Source organism: Coturnix japonica, chromosome 6, assembly GCF_001577835.2.
Source record: "Coturnix japonica isolate 7356 chromosome 6, Coturnix japonica 2.1, whole genome shotgun sequence".
NCBI classification, from domain to species: Eukaryota; Metazoa; Chordata; class Aves; order Galliformes; family Phasianidae; genus Coturnix; species Coturnix japonica.
The window spans coordinates 19,626,705-19,643,417 of NC_029521.1; the positions used below are offsets into that span (position 1 = coordinate 19,626,705).

At 46.2% G+C, this 16,713-nt stretch overlaps 1 protein-coding gene across 1 annotated transcript in view; it reads right to left on the reverse strand.

The window, feature by feature from the left end:
• The window catches only part of LOC107316044 (ligand-dependent corepressor), a 53,854-nt gene extending 38,404 nt beyond the window's left edge, over positions 1 to 15,450 (reverse strand). The window contains exon 1 of the mRNA XM_015867120.2: positions 15,284 to 15,450. Within this exon, the coding sequence (XP_015722606.1) occupies positions 15,284 to 15,380 (97 nt within the window). The 5' untranslated portion in view covers positions 15,381 to 15,450. The remainder of the gene's footprint in view (positions 1 to 15,283) is intronic.
• Between the last annotated feature and the right edge of the window lie 1,263 nt (positions 15,451 to 16,713).

Consider the following 16,713-nt stretch of genomic DNA (forward strand, 5'->3'; position numbering starts at 1 on the left):
GGTCATACTTGAATAGGAGACATTCCAAGAAGTGATCATCTCAAAAATACATATTTTAAAAATAGCACACCAGTTTAATGCTGACTTCTTAATCATTGAGCTGATAATTACCACCAGATAATTGCTTACATAACAGAAAACATGCAATCTCTCATTTTACAATAACTGCACAACCACAAAATACATTTTAAAAGGAAGCTGTACTATCAGTGCTGCAACAAACATCTTAGCACAGGGCTTTGCTCCTCCAGATAACTGGTTCCTTACAAGTTCCAGAGTAACAGAACCTGCAACATGAGGATTAAATACATATAGATAGATACAGATATTCAGCGTGCAAAGTCTTACAGTTACTCGATGCATGTATTCCTACAGATATTTGGCTATTCCAAGTATTTCAAAATCCCTCCTAGGCTCGTATTCATTCATTCAGAAGTCTGAAGCGGTCTTTCNATATCTCGAGCACAGCCTGAAGATTGTATACGTTCCTGGATTAACCTACAGTTAATCTTATTAGACAAAGAGCCAAGATTTTCAAGAATGAACACTAGAGCTGTACCACTAAATAAAGCTGGCTCATTTAGAAAGCAACCAGGAAATTCTTCCTTCTCCTGCACCCATTTTGCAGTCAGGCTGCAGAAAAACTGTTTCTACCAGCAGGCTTCTGAATATGCATAAAGCCAATAAAGCTAATTACATTTCAAAAAATAATCTACGTGCAATTAAGATACTGGCAACATTTTAATGCAAAAAATGGTTTAAATATACTAACATCCTAGTCTTGGGATATCCAGTCAAGCTACGCAAAGAGATGTGTTTGTCCCTTGCATACTCCCAAATGTGGAAGTAGGATCAGAAACTGGATCTGGAAGAAAGGGTAAACAGCATGTTAGTTCATTCACAGAGGACACTACGTTTGGAGATGTTGCAAACATTAGCAAATACATCAAATGCCCTGAAGAGAAAAAATCAAGTCAGTTTTGAAACAAAAATCTCACAAAAAATAACTTCAAACACTCAATGGAGAGGAAACATGGGGGGTACAGGAAGAAAGAGTAAAACGAAAGAAACCTAGAAGCAGCAACAGCGGACAGTCAGCCGAACATTTGCAATGAAAAACAGTTTGGAGTTGCAGAAGCATCAAACAGAGCAGGGAAATTAAAGTTCTTTCTACAGTCTTTTGAGTCGGTAACAATAGCCATTTCCTAACACAATTGCCAGGGACTGAAAAATTCCCCTTCACTCCCAGCAAGTGGAAAGCTCTTCTCAATGGCAAATCAAGTTCTGCAGGAGGTAGGGTTTAATTTTTTTTAAGCAAAGTTAACATACGGTTAGCATAAGCCTACGCAGCAGGTTTTTCCAGTACTTCTGCTGCGTGAGGCTTTGTGCAGGAACAGGAGGAAGCTAACAAAATGAATCCATTTTTACAGGTGCAACTCAACCTTGCATTGTTCAGATTTATTCATGTGGTCCCCGAGCAAAGAAACCTAAACAGCTCGTTCAACCGTTTGCAAGAAGAGAATTAAAACCTTTCACCCTCCACTTCAGCCCTCAAGTTACTTCTCTGAGAACAAGGATTTCCACTCGTCTGTGGCAGCGGATGCCCGCTCCACCCAGCTGTAGGGTCAAGCTAAAGGCAGCCATCTCTTTTCACCTCTGCTGATGGCCTTCAAGGGCCTTCCTTCTCCCCTGCACCTCCTAAGTTCAAATGCGGCTGGTTAAGTAACCAGTGTGTATCTCTGAGGACTGTCGAGCCTTTGCTCTTCAGGAAGGCTTCCAGGCATGAACTGTGAAACATTTATTCTACTTTATTCCCAAATAAACAGAACAGAGTAATTCTGCAGGACTTGTTACCCTCAGTAACAAGGTTTCAGTGAAGAACCAAACGCTTTATACCCAGGGCAATCCACAGATCGAAACCAGAAAGGAAGGAAAAAATAAAGGAAAAGAACAAAAAACCCAGCCCCTTTCAATAGAAGCAGTATTTCTGCCTATCATGTTGCTGCCTCTTAGAACAAGCTCCAGCACAGTGACTTATGCTTCAGTTTGCACACCATCATCACATCCAAACAGGAGACTGAAGGCTTTCCCTCCTGCCTCCTCCTGACAACTGCTAAGCTAAGTGATTTCTGAGGTAAGCCATCCTATGGCATCCTATAGCATCCTACAGCTTCTGCTTGTGGTGTGATGGTAAGAACTAAGAAACACTAACCCATCTTTCCAACTTGTATGTAAGGAAAAAGGTGCACGATTGCTCTTATTTCTGTAGAGACTAAAAGTGCGGATGACCCAAACAGGTAAACAAAACCCTTATCTTAATGGATTAAGCCAACACGAACATCCAGAAGTACGTTAATTATCCTACTTTGGGGTTAGAGTGAAGATTACCATTATTCTGTAAGAATTAGGATCAAGAAATTCTTATGAGATCCCTACAGGAGGGCATAAAGATAGTGAGATTCATCTGATTCGATCTCTGGAAGCTACTTTTTGTTGACAACGGGTAATGATGATCCCAATGTCTTCATTATAGAAAATTATAGAGAAACTGATACTATCAACATTATTAAAATCAACACACTGGATTAAAGATTTATCTACTTGCTGGAGATGTACTGCAATTGGAGGCATATGAACTAGGCAAGGCAGCATTGGGTGCAAAATGAGGTTTGTCCAACTCAAGAGCTTTAAAGGAAGGGGAAAAAAAACCACAACAGCAGCAAAACACGTGTGTACAAAATACCCTGTGTAAGTGAACTACGAAAAGCACAGTAAGACCACTCAACATTCCACAGCTCACTAAACTAAAGTTCCAAGAAGATGGATCACTGCTAACTGAAGGCTACCGCTATGAGGAACTCTGCAACGTCTTCAATGTCACGAAGCTACTATTACTGACTACCTGGCACTTTAATCCACAATAAATCCACCTCTCCGCTGACAGGGCTGATCCCACTCATCCTCTCCACCCCTGGCTGCTCACTCATCTTGCATTTGCAAGGCAATACGACAAGGTGGCTCAGGGATCAGTACCACAAATTGTTGTCACGGGAAAATCTGCTTCTGTCACACATTGCCTGGACACTTTCTATTTTCCTGACACAGGACAAAGGCTTTTCCTGAACGATTTTCTATACTGATCACCATTAAACACCTGTAACCTTCACGAGCAATGTGGGAGGTTAAGCAACATAAACATTGCTCTTTATCAGAAACGAGCGCCCAAGTTACTGCCCAAACCTGCACATAATATGAACTCAACACAAATTCACACTTCAGCAACGGCTGCAGTTGGACTTGCAGTCTCCTCAAAGTCATGCTGCAATGCATTACTGTAGTTGCTCTGGTGTAAGGTGACTCAGACACATCCCTTTCCTTCTCTTAAAAATGTACACTGAATTCTTGTAGCATCTTCTACAGATACTGATTCAAATTGATGCATCTTAACCTCAATGTCCAATAAACGTTGATATTTTCCACTAAAACAGAGATTTCTCTGAAAAGGAATGAAATCATTCTCTGAAATGTAACTTTCTCCAGAGCTGTTTTTATTACTGTAACATAATCCAGTTAAAAAAAAAGATAGCATTCTGTTTGGTTTGGAAAAAGAACAGCTTCTGGCTCAACAGCCAACACCGTGTTCTATCAAGTATTCTCAAGGACCATTTTCTGATGTAGTTTTTCCAAAAATAAAGGCTTTCTGATGCAGCTCTGTGCTGTCCTAACCATAACTCACCAACCAAGGACAACCACATTTTACAATAGCTTTTTTCTGAATAATCTCTATTAGGCTTTCTAAGCTAAAACCAGAGAACATCAACGTAGCACAAACCACAGCACCTGCCTACCCTCCCTCAGCAGCCTCTCCCCTCAGCTTTATGCTACAGCTCCAATAAGCACAGGCTTCAGAAGAATGTGCTTCCAGGAGGACAGCGGGTACTTACCTAAATCCACTACCACCAAAACACGAGCGATTCTGTCCACCTCTCAAAAATGCTTCATTGGAAGGACTGTCAGCATTTAGTCAGTGGTTCTGCTACCTCCAAATGAAACAGCGCTGATTTCCCCTCTGCATTTGGTTATGCTCAGCCCCATCCCACCCCATCTCCCGACCCCCCAAAAAACAAACAAACAAACCACTGCTGGAAACACCTATTTTAAGCTCGATTTTGCTGAAAAAGATGTTTTGCTGCTCTGGCTGACCTCTCTTTCTTTTTTACTGGGTTTCACAGACAAAGCTCCCAGCTAAACTAACCATCCCATTTCACATGGTACTCGCAGCCCACTTATTCCCAAAGCAAAACAACAACAATTTCTGATTTTCGTCCCAGATGCACCTTTGTCCTTCTTCAGTGGATGCAACCAAACCAAGTCATTATACAGCTAGTAACATTTATCATCTCCTGTTCTAACAGCATTCTTTGTGAAGCCTGACCCTCACTTATGCTAGACCCAGATTTCCAAAGGAGACCTAGTTTTAGAGAACTATTCACTTTCCTTCACTGGTTCCTAGAGGAAGAACTGCTGGGACACCCCAAGGCTCTGACGCCTGTGACCTCAGAGCCCTCATCCTCCTCTCCTCGCACCAAGCTCAAGGGGAGGAGCCACCTGAGTGAAAGAATGCATCACCAAGGAGATCCAAAGGCTGCAGACAAGCATTCTACATGGTATTTCCAAAAATTAGAGCCAGCTTATGACTTCAGCGAGGCCACTCTGAGTGAAAGATCACATGCCCAAGATCAACCAAATCTGCTTTTGCTCCTAACACCACGCTGAGCATGGACTGCCAGCAGTGAGACTGTTCCTGCCTCGAGGAAGGGATCCCTGCCCATGACAGCTCACCCACCAGCCAAGCTCCAGCAGGTACCTGTGCCCTCCCGCAGCCCCTGCAAAGGAAGGGCTGGCAGCTCAGAGGCACTTCAGACCCGGTTTACAAACAGAGCCAGGTACAACTGCATGGGCAAAAGTAAGGGGCAGCAAATCACAGCGTTCAGAACAAGAATCATTTTTAAAAGAAAGCTCTGCCTCAACAAACAGAATCTCACAACTACGCTATAAATTCAACGCTCTTAACCCTGTAAGCCTGCCAGTAGAAACCAGCTCTGCAATTAGCTCTGTGTGCTGCTTAGATGGAACCATCAAAACCCTCCTAAGCAGCACCACGGCATGCTGAGAGCTAAGACCTGTCTGCTCTAAAGATGAGATCAGGGAAATCACTCACCTCTTCCCTGAGACTGAGTATGAAAGAACTATTTCTCTTCTTCCCTTACAACAAAGCAAAGCCCTCTGAGTTTCAGTACCGGATGAAAGAGAGAAAGGAGAGGACCTTGAGCTGGTTGTAGGGTTAGGATGCTGAAACACCCACAAGCATGAAAGAAGGAGAGGCTGGTTTCTCAGGAGCTAACATTTTCACAAAGACTTTCCTTTTTTTAAGTAGGTTTAGTAGTTTCAGTGCCGAAAAATCCAAATGAAAAGTTTCCAAATATAACTGCTTACTTTCCGAAGTTTGTGAGGTGTCATCACAAGTGCATTTAGCTGCTAAAGTTCATCAACATGTCAGTAAGTATAGACCAACAAAGCTGTGATTGACTTCTTCCTGCATGCCTTCCCCTCCATCACCCACTACACACAAGCTGCATAAGGCATTTCCTAACGCAGGAGTCCCTGGGCTACCTGGCATAGAAAAAATTGCAAGTCCTATGTGCTCTTCTCATTTGGAAGCACTGAATTGAGTTCAAAGTACAAGCAGCAGGAAGACATGTATTCAAGATTAGTCACAGGCAAACAGATGATTTAGGAACAAAAACCGATCTGTTTGCTACAGGCGAGGAGCCTCCATGGCAGGATGGACTACCATTCTGCAACATCTTTGACTTACAAAGTCATTTTTTAATCTAATTTGAAACTGAGTAACTTGTTGAACGGAGTAACCTCTGAACTCTATATTTGTACTGTTATTGCACTCGGTCTGTGAGCTCAGCCACGGTTCCAGTAAAATAAAGTGAGCTGCAGGAGGACAGGATGGGCTACTTGGGCTTTGGTACCCAGAAGAGCAACGCACGTGGGGATTACCAAACAGCTTACTGTCCTCACCGTGCTTCTGGCACCCTTTACTCATTAAAATAAATCAGTCACCCTTCTTGAGACCAGAAAGGCAGTTTATCTTTTGCTTCTGACTATCTGCCAACGTGCGGCACTGACATCAGCAGACACTGGAGCCCATGTACTCAACATCTCATTCACAGCCTTGCCAGGGAGGAGTACTAATGAACTCTTCCGATTCTGTAGCAGTTTGGCTTTCACAGCACAGCTCTTGAAAGGGGAAAAATACAGAAGCCTTGATTATAGGCAGTGTTGCGCTTAGACAGACCTACATAATCCCATTCTAACCTTTCTCCAGAAGTTAGCTTTCAATCTGAGCTTTTCCGGGATAAGCCAGTTTAGCGATATCCACTTTTGGTTAAAACTGGCTTCAAAATAGCAAGGTACGAGAAGAGAAAGGAAAGGAAGTTCAATCCTAATCTAACAGATGACCAACTATCATCTCATACTCCAACACCTACAGCCACTTCGGAAAAGAAAGCAGCCCTTATTTACAAATCATTTAGAAGTTATTTTCTAACCATGGGCTCCTGAAAAACATGAAGACCCCACACAACTTACACTACAGGCAATAGGGTTGTTTTCCCACAGCTGCTTCTTGCCAGCTCCAGGTTTAAAATCACCAACCTCACAGAGCTCTGGCAAAACAAAGCTCTCTCGACAGCATTCCTGCTGAATCCAAGCGTGCGTGCCCAAAAGACCTCAGCAAGGCCTGTCTCAACAGAGCACTGAAGTTACCCGCTCCCAGATCACCACGTATCACTCCAGGAAAACTGCAGAGGGCACAGATTTTGTGAAGGGTGTACAAAAATACTCCTGGAAGACACCAGAACTGGGTCCTCTTAACAGCACACAGTGCCAGAAGACACATTTTAGCGCTGTATGAATGCACAGGATGACAATGAGGGCAGGGAAGTAAAAGGAAAAAAGACTGCAGGCAGTACATAAGCATTTAGTGAGCAATACCAATGCCTGTACTCTAGTTGTTATAATTTTGTTATAGAAGCTACAGATGAATGATAACCATGGAGGTAAGTGAAACATTCCAACTCGTGCTGAAGACGAGAACAACTTTTCCAATGGGCATTTACAGCCAGCAAAGGGCACTTCCCTTCCTTAGCAGCGAGATCGATTAGACTGAGAAACTACAAGCAAAAGAAACCACCGTAGATGCTTCTTTGAAAGGAAGTTTCTGTCACTGTTTGTTTCAGAAGCCAGTTCTAGCAGAGGGCCCCTTTTTTATTCAAAAAGACAAACAAAAGACCGAGAAGTCCCAAGAGATATTACAGTATCACACACACATACATTTAAATTCCACTAATCACCTTAAAATATTCAGTGGAAAGGGATGAGGCAGATACGCTCCTCCTTTTCTAAAGGATGTAAATGGAAGCACTGCTTTAAAAAGATTGATTTTAAGTTTCCTTAAGGTCAAAAAGTAAAGACATTTCCATGCACTTCTATTCTCTTGGTTTTGCAGAGTAAAATGGAAGTTATTACGTACTGACCTCTGCAAAAATAGTTCTTCACTCAACTGATCCAACAGCACATTCTCAGAGATGCTTCAAGAGGCCACAATAAAATACCACCAATAAAGCAGCTTTCATCACTTTTGCCACTATTCTAAAACCTAACCTAGAAGGGAACCAAACCTGAAACAAAGTCTGCAATAATCCTTGCCTACCTCCCACTTGTTCGTGAATAGGACAAAACAGCAAACAAAGAAATGGATGCATCCAGAAGAAGGCCAAAGCCAAGCAAGCCCATTTGCTGGTGGCATTTAAACAAAGCTATTAAGACCTAATCACAATCCATTTTGCACATTGCAACACATATGTCTCAAGTGCAAGCCTACAAAACACAAGCCCAAAAGGGGCTTCTGGCCACAAGACACAAGGCTGAAGTGCACATGCAGCTTGCTCATCTGAGGCTACCCCACAACAAAACTGACCCAAACAGTTGCTGGTTCATTAAGCACAGGCAGAGTACACAAGAGGGCTTTTGCACATGAATTGCTATGGAAAGTTGAACAGCTGCAGGACTAGCCTGTCCTTGCAAGGCAGGAGGCTGATGTCGGGTTGTGTTACACAGGTAATGCAGTTAGGTGCTGTCTGTGTTCCAGTGGGAGCCAAACAGCAAGCTGCTGAGCACAACTGACCCCGACACCACGACGTGAAGAGCATCAGCACTGTGGAAGGAGCAGTGTGGGGAACTGCAGGCTGCGGGGTGGAACTTTCACATCCTTTTGTTAACGTAACCAAAGAAAAGAAGAAATAGAGAAGTGAACAACTCTGCAGCTCCATGACCTGTTCCTCTTCTTACTCTGCCAGTTACTCCACTTCCGAAACACGACCACTACCACTCAACTCCAACAGCAGCTGAGGTGGGAGGAAGGTCACTGTGCACAGACTGACCTGTGTAATTCTCCAGGCAGATATTGAATATTGTACACATTATGTATTAAAGAAAAAAGTTCAAAGAGAACCAGGAAATTTTTCATTAGTAAACTCAACTCAAGAGTTAAGAGATTGCCTGGTAGCCTCTGCTATCTTTCCACACTGCTGGATTCAGCTTCTGAAAGCTTCCTTTGTTAACGAATACTAGGCTCTTGTCCAGTCGTCTTTTCTCCCCCTTCTCCCTTCCATAAAATATCATGGTCCTCAGGGCATAAGGAGCATCCTTTGTCTCCCTGCAAGTCTTCCCAGTGCAGCCACTTTGCAGCCGCTTCTAGAAAATGCAACAGGATTACCATCTTCTCTCCTTAAAGGAAGTGGAAAAATTAAATGGATGCATCTAACAGCAGTTTTACAACACAGGAAGTGACGTCCTGCAGAAATGCTGAAACACCATAACCTCCACCTCATCTCAATGGGCAGGCAGCATTGAAGAGTAACTTCAATCTCCTACTCAGCTTTGAGAGCTGAGTTCCTGTCAACTCACCCTAAAAGAGCACGTGCTACTGCTGCACAGCATGGAAAACAAAGTAAATGTGAGGTGAGAGATAAATGCTCTGAGGACAAGCAGAATCACAAATCATACAATGACAACAACACAAAATGATTACAACTTCCTTCAAGAGAAAAAGAAAAGCTGAAGCTCTCACATTTCTGAGAAGATACTGAGGCCAAATGGATTTTTCAGGAGTTCTAAGGATCCCCAAAAGCCTGCAGAGACCCTGGGGAGAGATGGTGGAAAGCTGTAACTTATTAATGGACATATTGGACAAGAGCAGCCAGCATGGTTGGGAAAGCTAAGCCCACATGATTAGAGAGTGAGCATGGTATGAGACACAGAGCTTTGAAGAAAGAGAGAACCAAGGAAACTGCTTCACACAAGTGAACTTAATGCATGTATAAATTAGCACCTACTCAATGAAAGACAACTTAAGACTTGTACATGGGTTAGGGCTGTTGAACTGATGTCACACATCACCCTCTGCTTCTCCATCCCCTGCAATGTCGTGGCACAGAATTAAATATATATATATATCAATTGCTTCCCAGCCAGGTGCAGTTGGGGCACTGATTCACTAGGGGCCACATAGAGATGTGCATTACAAGGGTACTATTTGAGCTGGCAAATATAACCACAGTCTGTAGTGTCATTAAAAGACAGAAGAGCACAACTCAAGAACTGACTGTCATTGGAAGAGACTGTCCGGTGTCCTGCTCCCTCCCCTTCACCCTATGGATGTGACTCCATACAGTGCTTCAGATGAGCTCAGTGCTCACCTCACACCTAAGCAAGATGATTCAGGTCACCCCGTAGCACCAGAAGATGGCTGGTTCTGCAGAGCCTTCTGTTCAGTGAAGCACTGCCATGGCAAGAGATAAGAGCCTGGATTGGTCCAGACAAACTCCTCTGACCTGTCCTCAGACATCTCTGTAAGCCTTGAATTTCTCAGAGAACTAAAGCATCCATGCACAAACCTTCTAGAACCACAGCTTCATACTCTTAATGGTGAGAATATACGTGCACAGGAGGGCAAGGTAGAAGACTGGAAAGTCCCCCGTGAAATACTATAGCCATATCGTTTCTACCCCTATCAGCATGAGACAGCTACCTCTCGCTGACCCTACGACAAGCCTGTCCTCCTAAAACTGTGCCTAAACAGACTGTAAGGGAGTATTCTCTTCGCTATGTTTCACTAGCAACAAAAGAGCACAGGTTCTCAGACAAAAACTGCATACAAGACTTGTCTGGATGTAAGACAGCCTAAGATGGCAGAGCATTAAGACATTTAAGAGCTACGTGATAAGGATTTAGACACGTCAGCAAACGAGGATTTCATATCACCCATCCTTAATGAAAGTGCAGCTGTAAACTCAAATACTGCTGCGTACAGAAGTATAACCTCGGTATATGGCAGAAGGGGCATAAAAAATTTGAACAGTCCTACGGCTGATCTTCTTAAATGGTGCTTCTAACCCAAAACTGCTCATCTGTAGATGTGTTTGTCCTACAAAGATGTCATCGAGATGGATTTGGACTGGTTTTGCTGTAAGTACCGTAATTCATTTTGAGATCTATTCAGCGTGGATGGACTCTGAGCACCGTAAGTTCTTAGTTAAAAATTAAGCAAAAGAGCCCGTACTTCCTGCAGGATGTCCGTGTCTAAAGAAGGAAACCTCCCACCTTGCAGTGATGGTTATTACTTTGCACAAATTTAAACAGGTGTCCATTAAAACCCCAAACAAAGCCAGTCATTTGGCCTCGGCCAAAATTTCATCTGACAGCGAGCAGAAGAACGCAAGATGGCACCACACAAAGCAACCATCAAGATCTCTTGAGTATCCTTTAGTTTGGTCGGTCCTGTCCCTACCAGAGCAGAAGCTCCTCTGCATTCACAAATAGAAAAATGAGGGTAAACGTGATTTGTGGAGAATCAGAAGCGATATCTGAAACAGATCTACATTCATCCCCCGCAGTTCACCTTCTCAGATGCACACCATCCTTCCCTGCACATTTAAAGTAAAGCTAAATACCAAGCTGTAAATTTCGTTCCTTATAACTAAAGATTCTGATTTTTAAGTGACAGCTGCCTCAATATTTTTTTCCTGGCATAACTGTCATAAAAGTAATTCTCCATGCCTGCATTCCTACTGCAAATAGGCAAAAACGTGCACAGAGCAGATCTTCTTACACGAGCCGTTAGCTACTACACCGCAAACTTTCTGTACAACAGATTTATATTAACACAAATTGCCACAAGCTGCAGCGACGCTACATGCAGGTTGAGATGAGGCAAACGGCACCACTTGCACATTTGCTGTGGGCATGGAGACAGATAACAGTGTAGATCAGCTCTATATTTAAACTTTCACTTCAGCCCAATTCCTGCTAACTTGTTTTTATTGCTATTTTCCATCACCATCAGGGTTATAATAACCTTTCTTATTTTGGATCAAAGAAATACAGCCTGCCCTTTGAACTAGAGCTATGCTAAAGACCTGCAGCTCCAAGCCTGCTTCTAAACCAGTGAGATAATGGGGCTAACTGCTCCGTAATTTGGAAGCTGCAGCCAGTTTCTATCAGCTATAATACTGGCTGGAAGTAACCCAACCACTCATCAAGATAAGGAAATGCAATAAAGATTTCTGAATTATTCCCTGTTATACACCTTCACTTGATTAATATTAACTTCTAATACTTCCTGATACATCATATTTCCTCCATAGAGTCCACGCTTTCACCCTTGGCCCTGGAAGGCTACAAACGGGTGTTCAGGAGCAGGCAGCACTCAGGTACTTGCAGGATGTCAGCGGCAGTGACTGAAAGAACTAAATGGAAATGGTTCAGCTGATTTTACTCATAAGCTGTCAAAATAAGATGAAGTAATCTCTCAATGAAGCACTAACAGAGTTCAAGATGGTTGGAAAACGAACACGGATGCTGCGCATTTTCCTTTTGGATCATTTTGTTACGCGAACTAACATCACAGCTAAGGAGAACCAGCACATTCCCTTCCTCCCTCCCCCCAGCACAAGCTGTAATTCAGTCAGGGCGTCTCTAGGAGTACAGCTAATATTTAACAAAGGGCCAAGCATCACCGGCTGGTAGAAATGCATGTGAATACCTGAGACTATCACTCTAGTAACCACACAGCGCTGCAATGCCATTACTGCCTGCCTGAAAGCTGTCAGGAGGGTTTCAGGAATCTGTGGGTTCTCTCTGCCATCAAACTCCCTGCTCCTTAGTGATGTGACCTCACCAACCATTTCCAATTCAGCAAGTGCCTGAACAGCGAGTGACTGGAGGCTGGGAGAGAAACAGACACACAAACACCAAAAAGATGAAAAAGCACAACATACATTCGCATCCAGGCATCTGCTTTTGGGCACTGAGAGAGACACCAACACTCAGGGTTGGACCAGAGAGCAGGTATGTCAGCATCAAGCACTTAACAGCTGGTATATCGTGTCTCTAGAATCAAAATACTAAGAGGGCATCGAGATGCTGCTCAGCACCCTATGAGCTGAGAAACCCCTTCTCCAGTGCCATGTAATCCAGCAGCTACCTCTTCCCCTGCCACAAAGAAAGGAAAATGGGGACTTAGCATGTTGAGGAATGGAGGCTGAAGCCAGAGCAGCTTCCTGAGCTGCCTCCCACCAAAACTGTGCTGGCACAACCACGTGACAGCTCTAGATGATCTGCATCTCTCCCTATGTGCTCTCACTCTTCTCCCCTCCATCAGCTACAAATTCTCATCCTCATCCTTGTGCTAGCACAGGTACGTGCTTGGCCACACAGTGATCCAGGTCAGAGCACTATGCTGGCAGATTATTTCACCAAGAAGATGGTAAGCACTGCTAGCACAGACCCCCTGAAATGGCTCACTGTGGGCAAAGCTGTTCTTCAGTCCTCCTGTGTTTCTGCTCCTGTTGGGAGCACAACTTCAAGTCCTGACAAACTGTCACGGAGCCCCAGAACAGCAGGGGCGGCCTATTGCAGAAACAAGAGGGAAAAGCGAATTACTTCAGCCATGTTTTATAGCCAAACGCACCAGTTCAAAATACGGGCTTCACGATTTCTGACTACCCTGTTGTGTGCCAAAAAAATCACTTCACAGGGAATGGTGCTAACTCAAAGGACCCTATATAGTATCAGAACTAGACAGCAGTTGGTGTATCAGAAGGAACAAGAACTTTACCATTCTTTACCTCCCCATATTAACCTTCCTCTCTTGTCCCCCCCAGGGAGAAATTCTTAAGACATCTAAAAACGACCAAGGTAAAAAAACACGTCACACATTTAACAGGCCAGTTCATAGGCCTCAAGGAACACCATCCAAACCCACTTAAAACAGCAGAGATGTATTTGGAGCAAGCAGTTAAGATAACAGTGTAATTCCATCCGGGTATCCTGGATCCGTGCAATAAACGGTCGGTAACCCCAGGAGGAATAAAGAACAATCAAAAACAAAAATAGGTAACAATTAACACACTTATACGGCCACAGCATTTATGCAAGATCCATACTAGGAATAGGGCAGGTCCCAAGACCTCATAAAGCTGATCAATTTGAAGCCGAAACTATTTATGACACGGGGCCATCAAGATAAAAAGTCCCACAGCCCTGTTAAACTTTGGACTTGATTTTATTAAAAATGTTTTTCTACTTTATCTCCAAAAAAAAAAAAAAGAAATAAAAAGAAAATCCCGTGCTGAGCAGTGCCTGCAGCACCTTCTGTGGAAGCACACGGAGGGACTCCCAGAGTGAAACCTTTCAGGGAGACAAACGTATATCAAATTTAAGTGCAGGGAAGGGATAAAGGAGAAGGCAGCTCCTCTGGGAGGCGGCGATTTAAATGGCTTCAGGGAAGTGGGACAGGGTGTGTTTGAATGGCGCACTGATGTGAGGTTTGAACACTTAGGGCTGCTAAGAACTTTAATAATGTGTTTTCTCAGCTCTGCAGATGACCAACTTCTTCAGCTCTCCCAAATAGCACCATAATGAACAGACAATTCTTGTGCTTTGGAGCTGCCATTAGGGATGTTGGAAGTGTTCTGTGCCCCCTTTCCTTCTCACTGCTCTCTGATCAGGTTCCGATCCACAGGACAGCAGCGCTGGAGGCTCCCAACCCCAAGCACAAAGCAGCAGGACAGAGGGGAAGATGAGACGACATGCTGCGAGCAGGGAGCTGAGAAAGGATGAGAACAGGTGATCCCAGCAGCGAGGTAAGAGGAGATGAGAAAAGGAGACACGAGTAAAACCAATCCAGCTCAAGCAGACAGGGAAGCCAACAAAATACACCTAACAGGACAAAGTTACCAGCTGGAATCAAAACGAACCCCTGCAAACTGGATCTAGAGACATCAATAACCGGTTGGAAGGAGAACCTAACAGCTTCAGGCAAAGAGGCCGTTCCTTAGCGATGGATTGCCCTTGGATTGCTTTATGCTCCAAGCAAGCTAATCGCTTCTATTAATCTGGAGTTAACAAGCACCTAACTCACAGCTCCATACACACAAACTAAGGCACATAGGGAGCCCAGCGCCCGCACGGCAGCACTCACAGCTCCGGGTGGAACCAAAAATGGTCTTTTAAATCCCCGATAATGAAGCAGGATGCGGGGCTGACCCACAATAAGAGGTTTAACTGCGCACAGGGAACCAAAGTGAATCTGCAAATGTTGTTACAAATTACCTACGCCGAGCGGCCACCGTGTTCGCATAGCTAAAAATAAGGCGAGAATTTGTGCCTGGTGAGAAGGAAAAACAATATAAGAGGGGGGGGGGGGGAATAATGATAATAATAAAGGAAGAAAACGACAAGCAGGAGGGCAGCAATCACACAGCCCCGAGCCGCGGCTCCCCGCGCCCACCCGCAACTTTCCGCCCCCCGCCTCGCCCCGCTCCCGGGCACTGACAGCGGCCGCTCCCCGGCTGCGGGCGCGGCCCGGCCCGGCCCGTAAACAAGTTTGAAGGGGCCGCGGCCGGGCCGGGCGGGGAGGAGCGGGCGTGGAGCTGACAGGGGCCGCACAAAAGGGCAGGACCCCCGGGCGGCTCCCTCCCGCCGAAGGGCGGGGCCCGGCCCGGCGCCGCTCTCCCGCACGGCGGCCCGCACAGGGGGCAGGGCCCGCAGGACAAGGCCCCGCCGCTCCCCGCGCTCCTTCCGTCGCCGACTCCGCCGCCGCCGCGGGGCCCGGCCCGGCCTCCCCGCCGCGCCGCCCGTCCCTCACCTACACAGTGAATGAGCTTGTGTCGCCACGAATCGAGCTGGTGGCGGACGCCGCGCCTCTCGATGGAGCACTGCTGCCGCCCGCACGGGCTCGCCATCTTCTGGGCGGCGGGCGGGGGCGGTGGGGGTGGGGGCGGCGGCGGGCACGGCCGGGGGGGCAGGGACGGGAAGGAAGGAAGGGCCGCGCGCCGCCGCACGACACGCCCACACCGACTCGGCGCCCGCCCCGCCGACGCCACACGCGCATGCGCCGACACGCCCCGACACGCCCCGCCGCCGGCCCCTTCCCGCCGCGCGCATGCGCCATCGCCGCGCGGCCTCCTCCGCACGTGAGCGGTGCCGGCGGCCGCCGCTGGGGGGCGCCGTGCTCGGTCCCGCTGCTTCGGGCCGGGCTCGTTGTGCGGGACGAAACGCGTCGTGGTACGTTACAAAGCGGCACGAGGGAATGGTACCACAGCACATGGACCTCCTCCTCAAATGACTAGCAGAAATACAGCTGGGGGAGCGGCGAGGCCAGGGATGAAACCCAGCAGTCACCACCTCCTTTCCCCCACCCCAGACACAGGCATCATTACCTCCACTCCGTGACCTCGTCAAGCTGCATCCAATTAGGAGCTGGAAGGTCAGTGCTGGCAGCGTGTAAATATGGATGTCCCGGAGGTGATGCCTCCTGTGTGACACTGCACTGCTTGTGCCCCTTCAGGAGCACTCACACCTGGATGTGCTGCCCAGCCCACTGTGCTGCCCAGCCCACCCCAGAGCTCTGGTGCATCTCCTTACAGGAGACCAGGACAGCTCAGCTTGGCTTGTCCAGCAGAGAAAGCAATTACAGAACGTCACTGCTTCACCAGCTCGAGTGGGGAAGAGAGATCAATCTCAAGGAAGCTGTTTGGAGCTAAATGATAGCAAGAGAACAGGTTATGAACTGGCGTTTAACACACAACATTAGGGGATGGTTTCTAATTCACTGTAGGGAAAACTTTCAGCTTGTGTCTTATGTGGCTGTAGAGCAAAGAGAGTTTGGCCGGGCCTGCCCTGGTGGGGTGCAGGGCCATTTGGAGCCCCTCATCCCCACAGTATACGTTTGGTGCAGCCTGAGATTCAGAGGCCAATGCTCATGGTAGTGGCAGCACGGCCATTGCCATTGAGCCGTCATTATCTCCTTGTTTCTTCCGCCCTTAGATCACATCCCTGCTGTGACAGAGGTTGCCCAGATGTGGACCATACGATGCTGGTCTTAAACTGACAAATCTCCAGTTCAAAGCAATTTTGTCACCTCGCTCCTGTCAGTGCATCTGTTGACAGAATTGCCCGAGCTTTCCACAGAGCGTGCCTGCCTTCTGGAGAAAATCCCTTACCTGAGAGCACCTGAGAGTCACCTGCCACTGCTTTGACTCATAAACCTCTTACTGTGTTGGTTGTGCCCTCCTC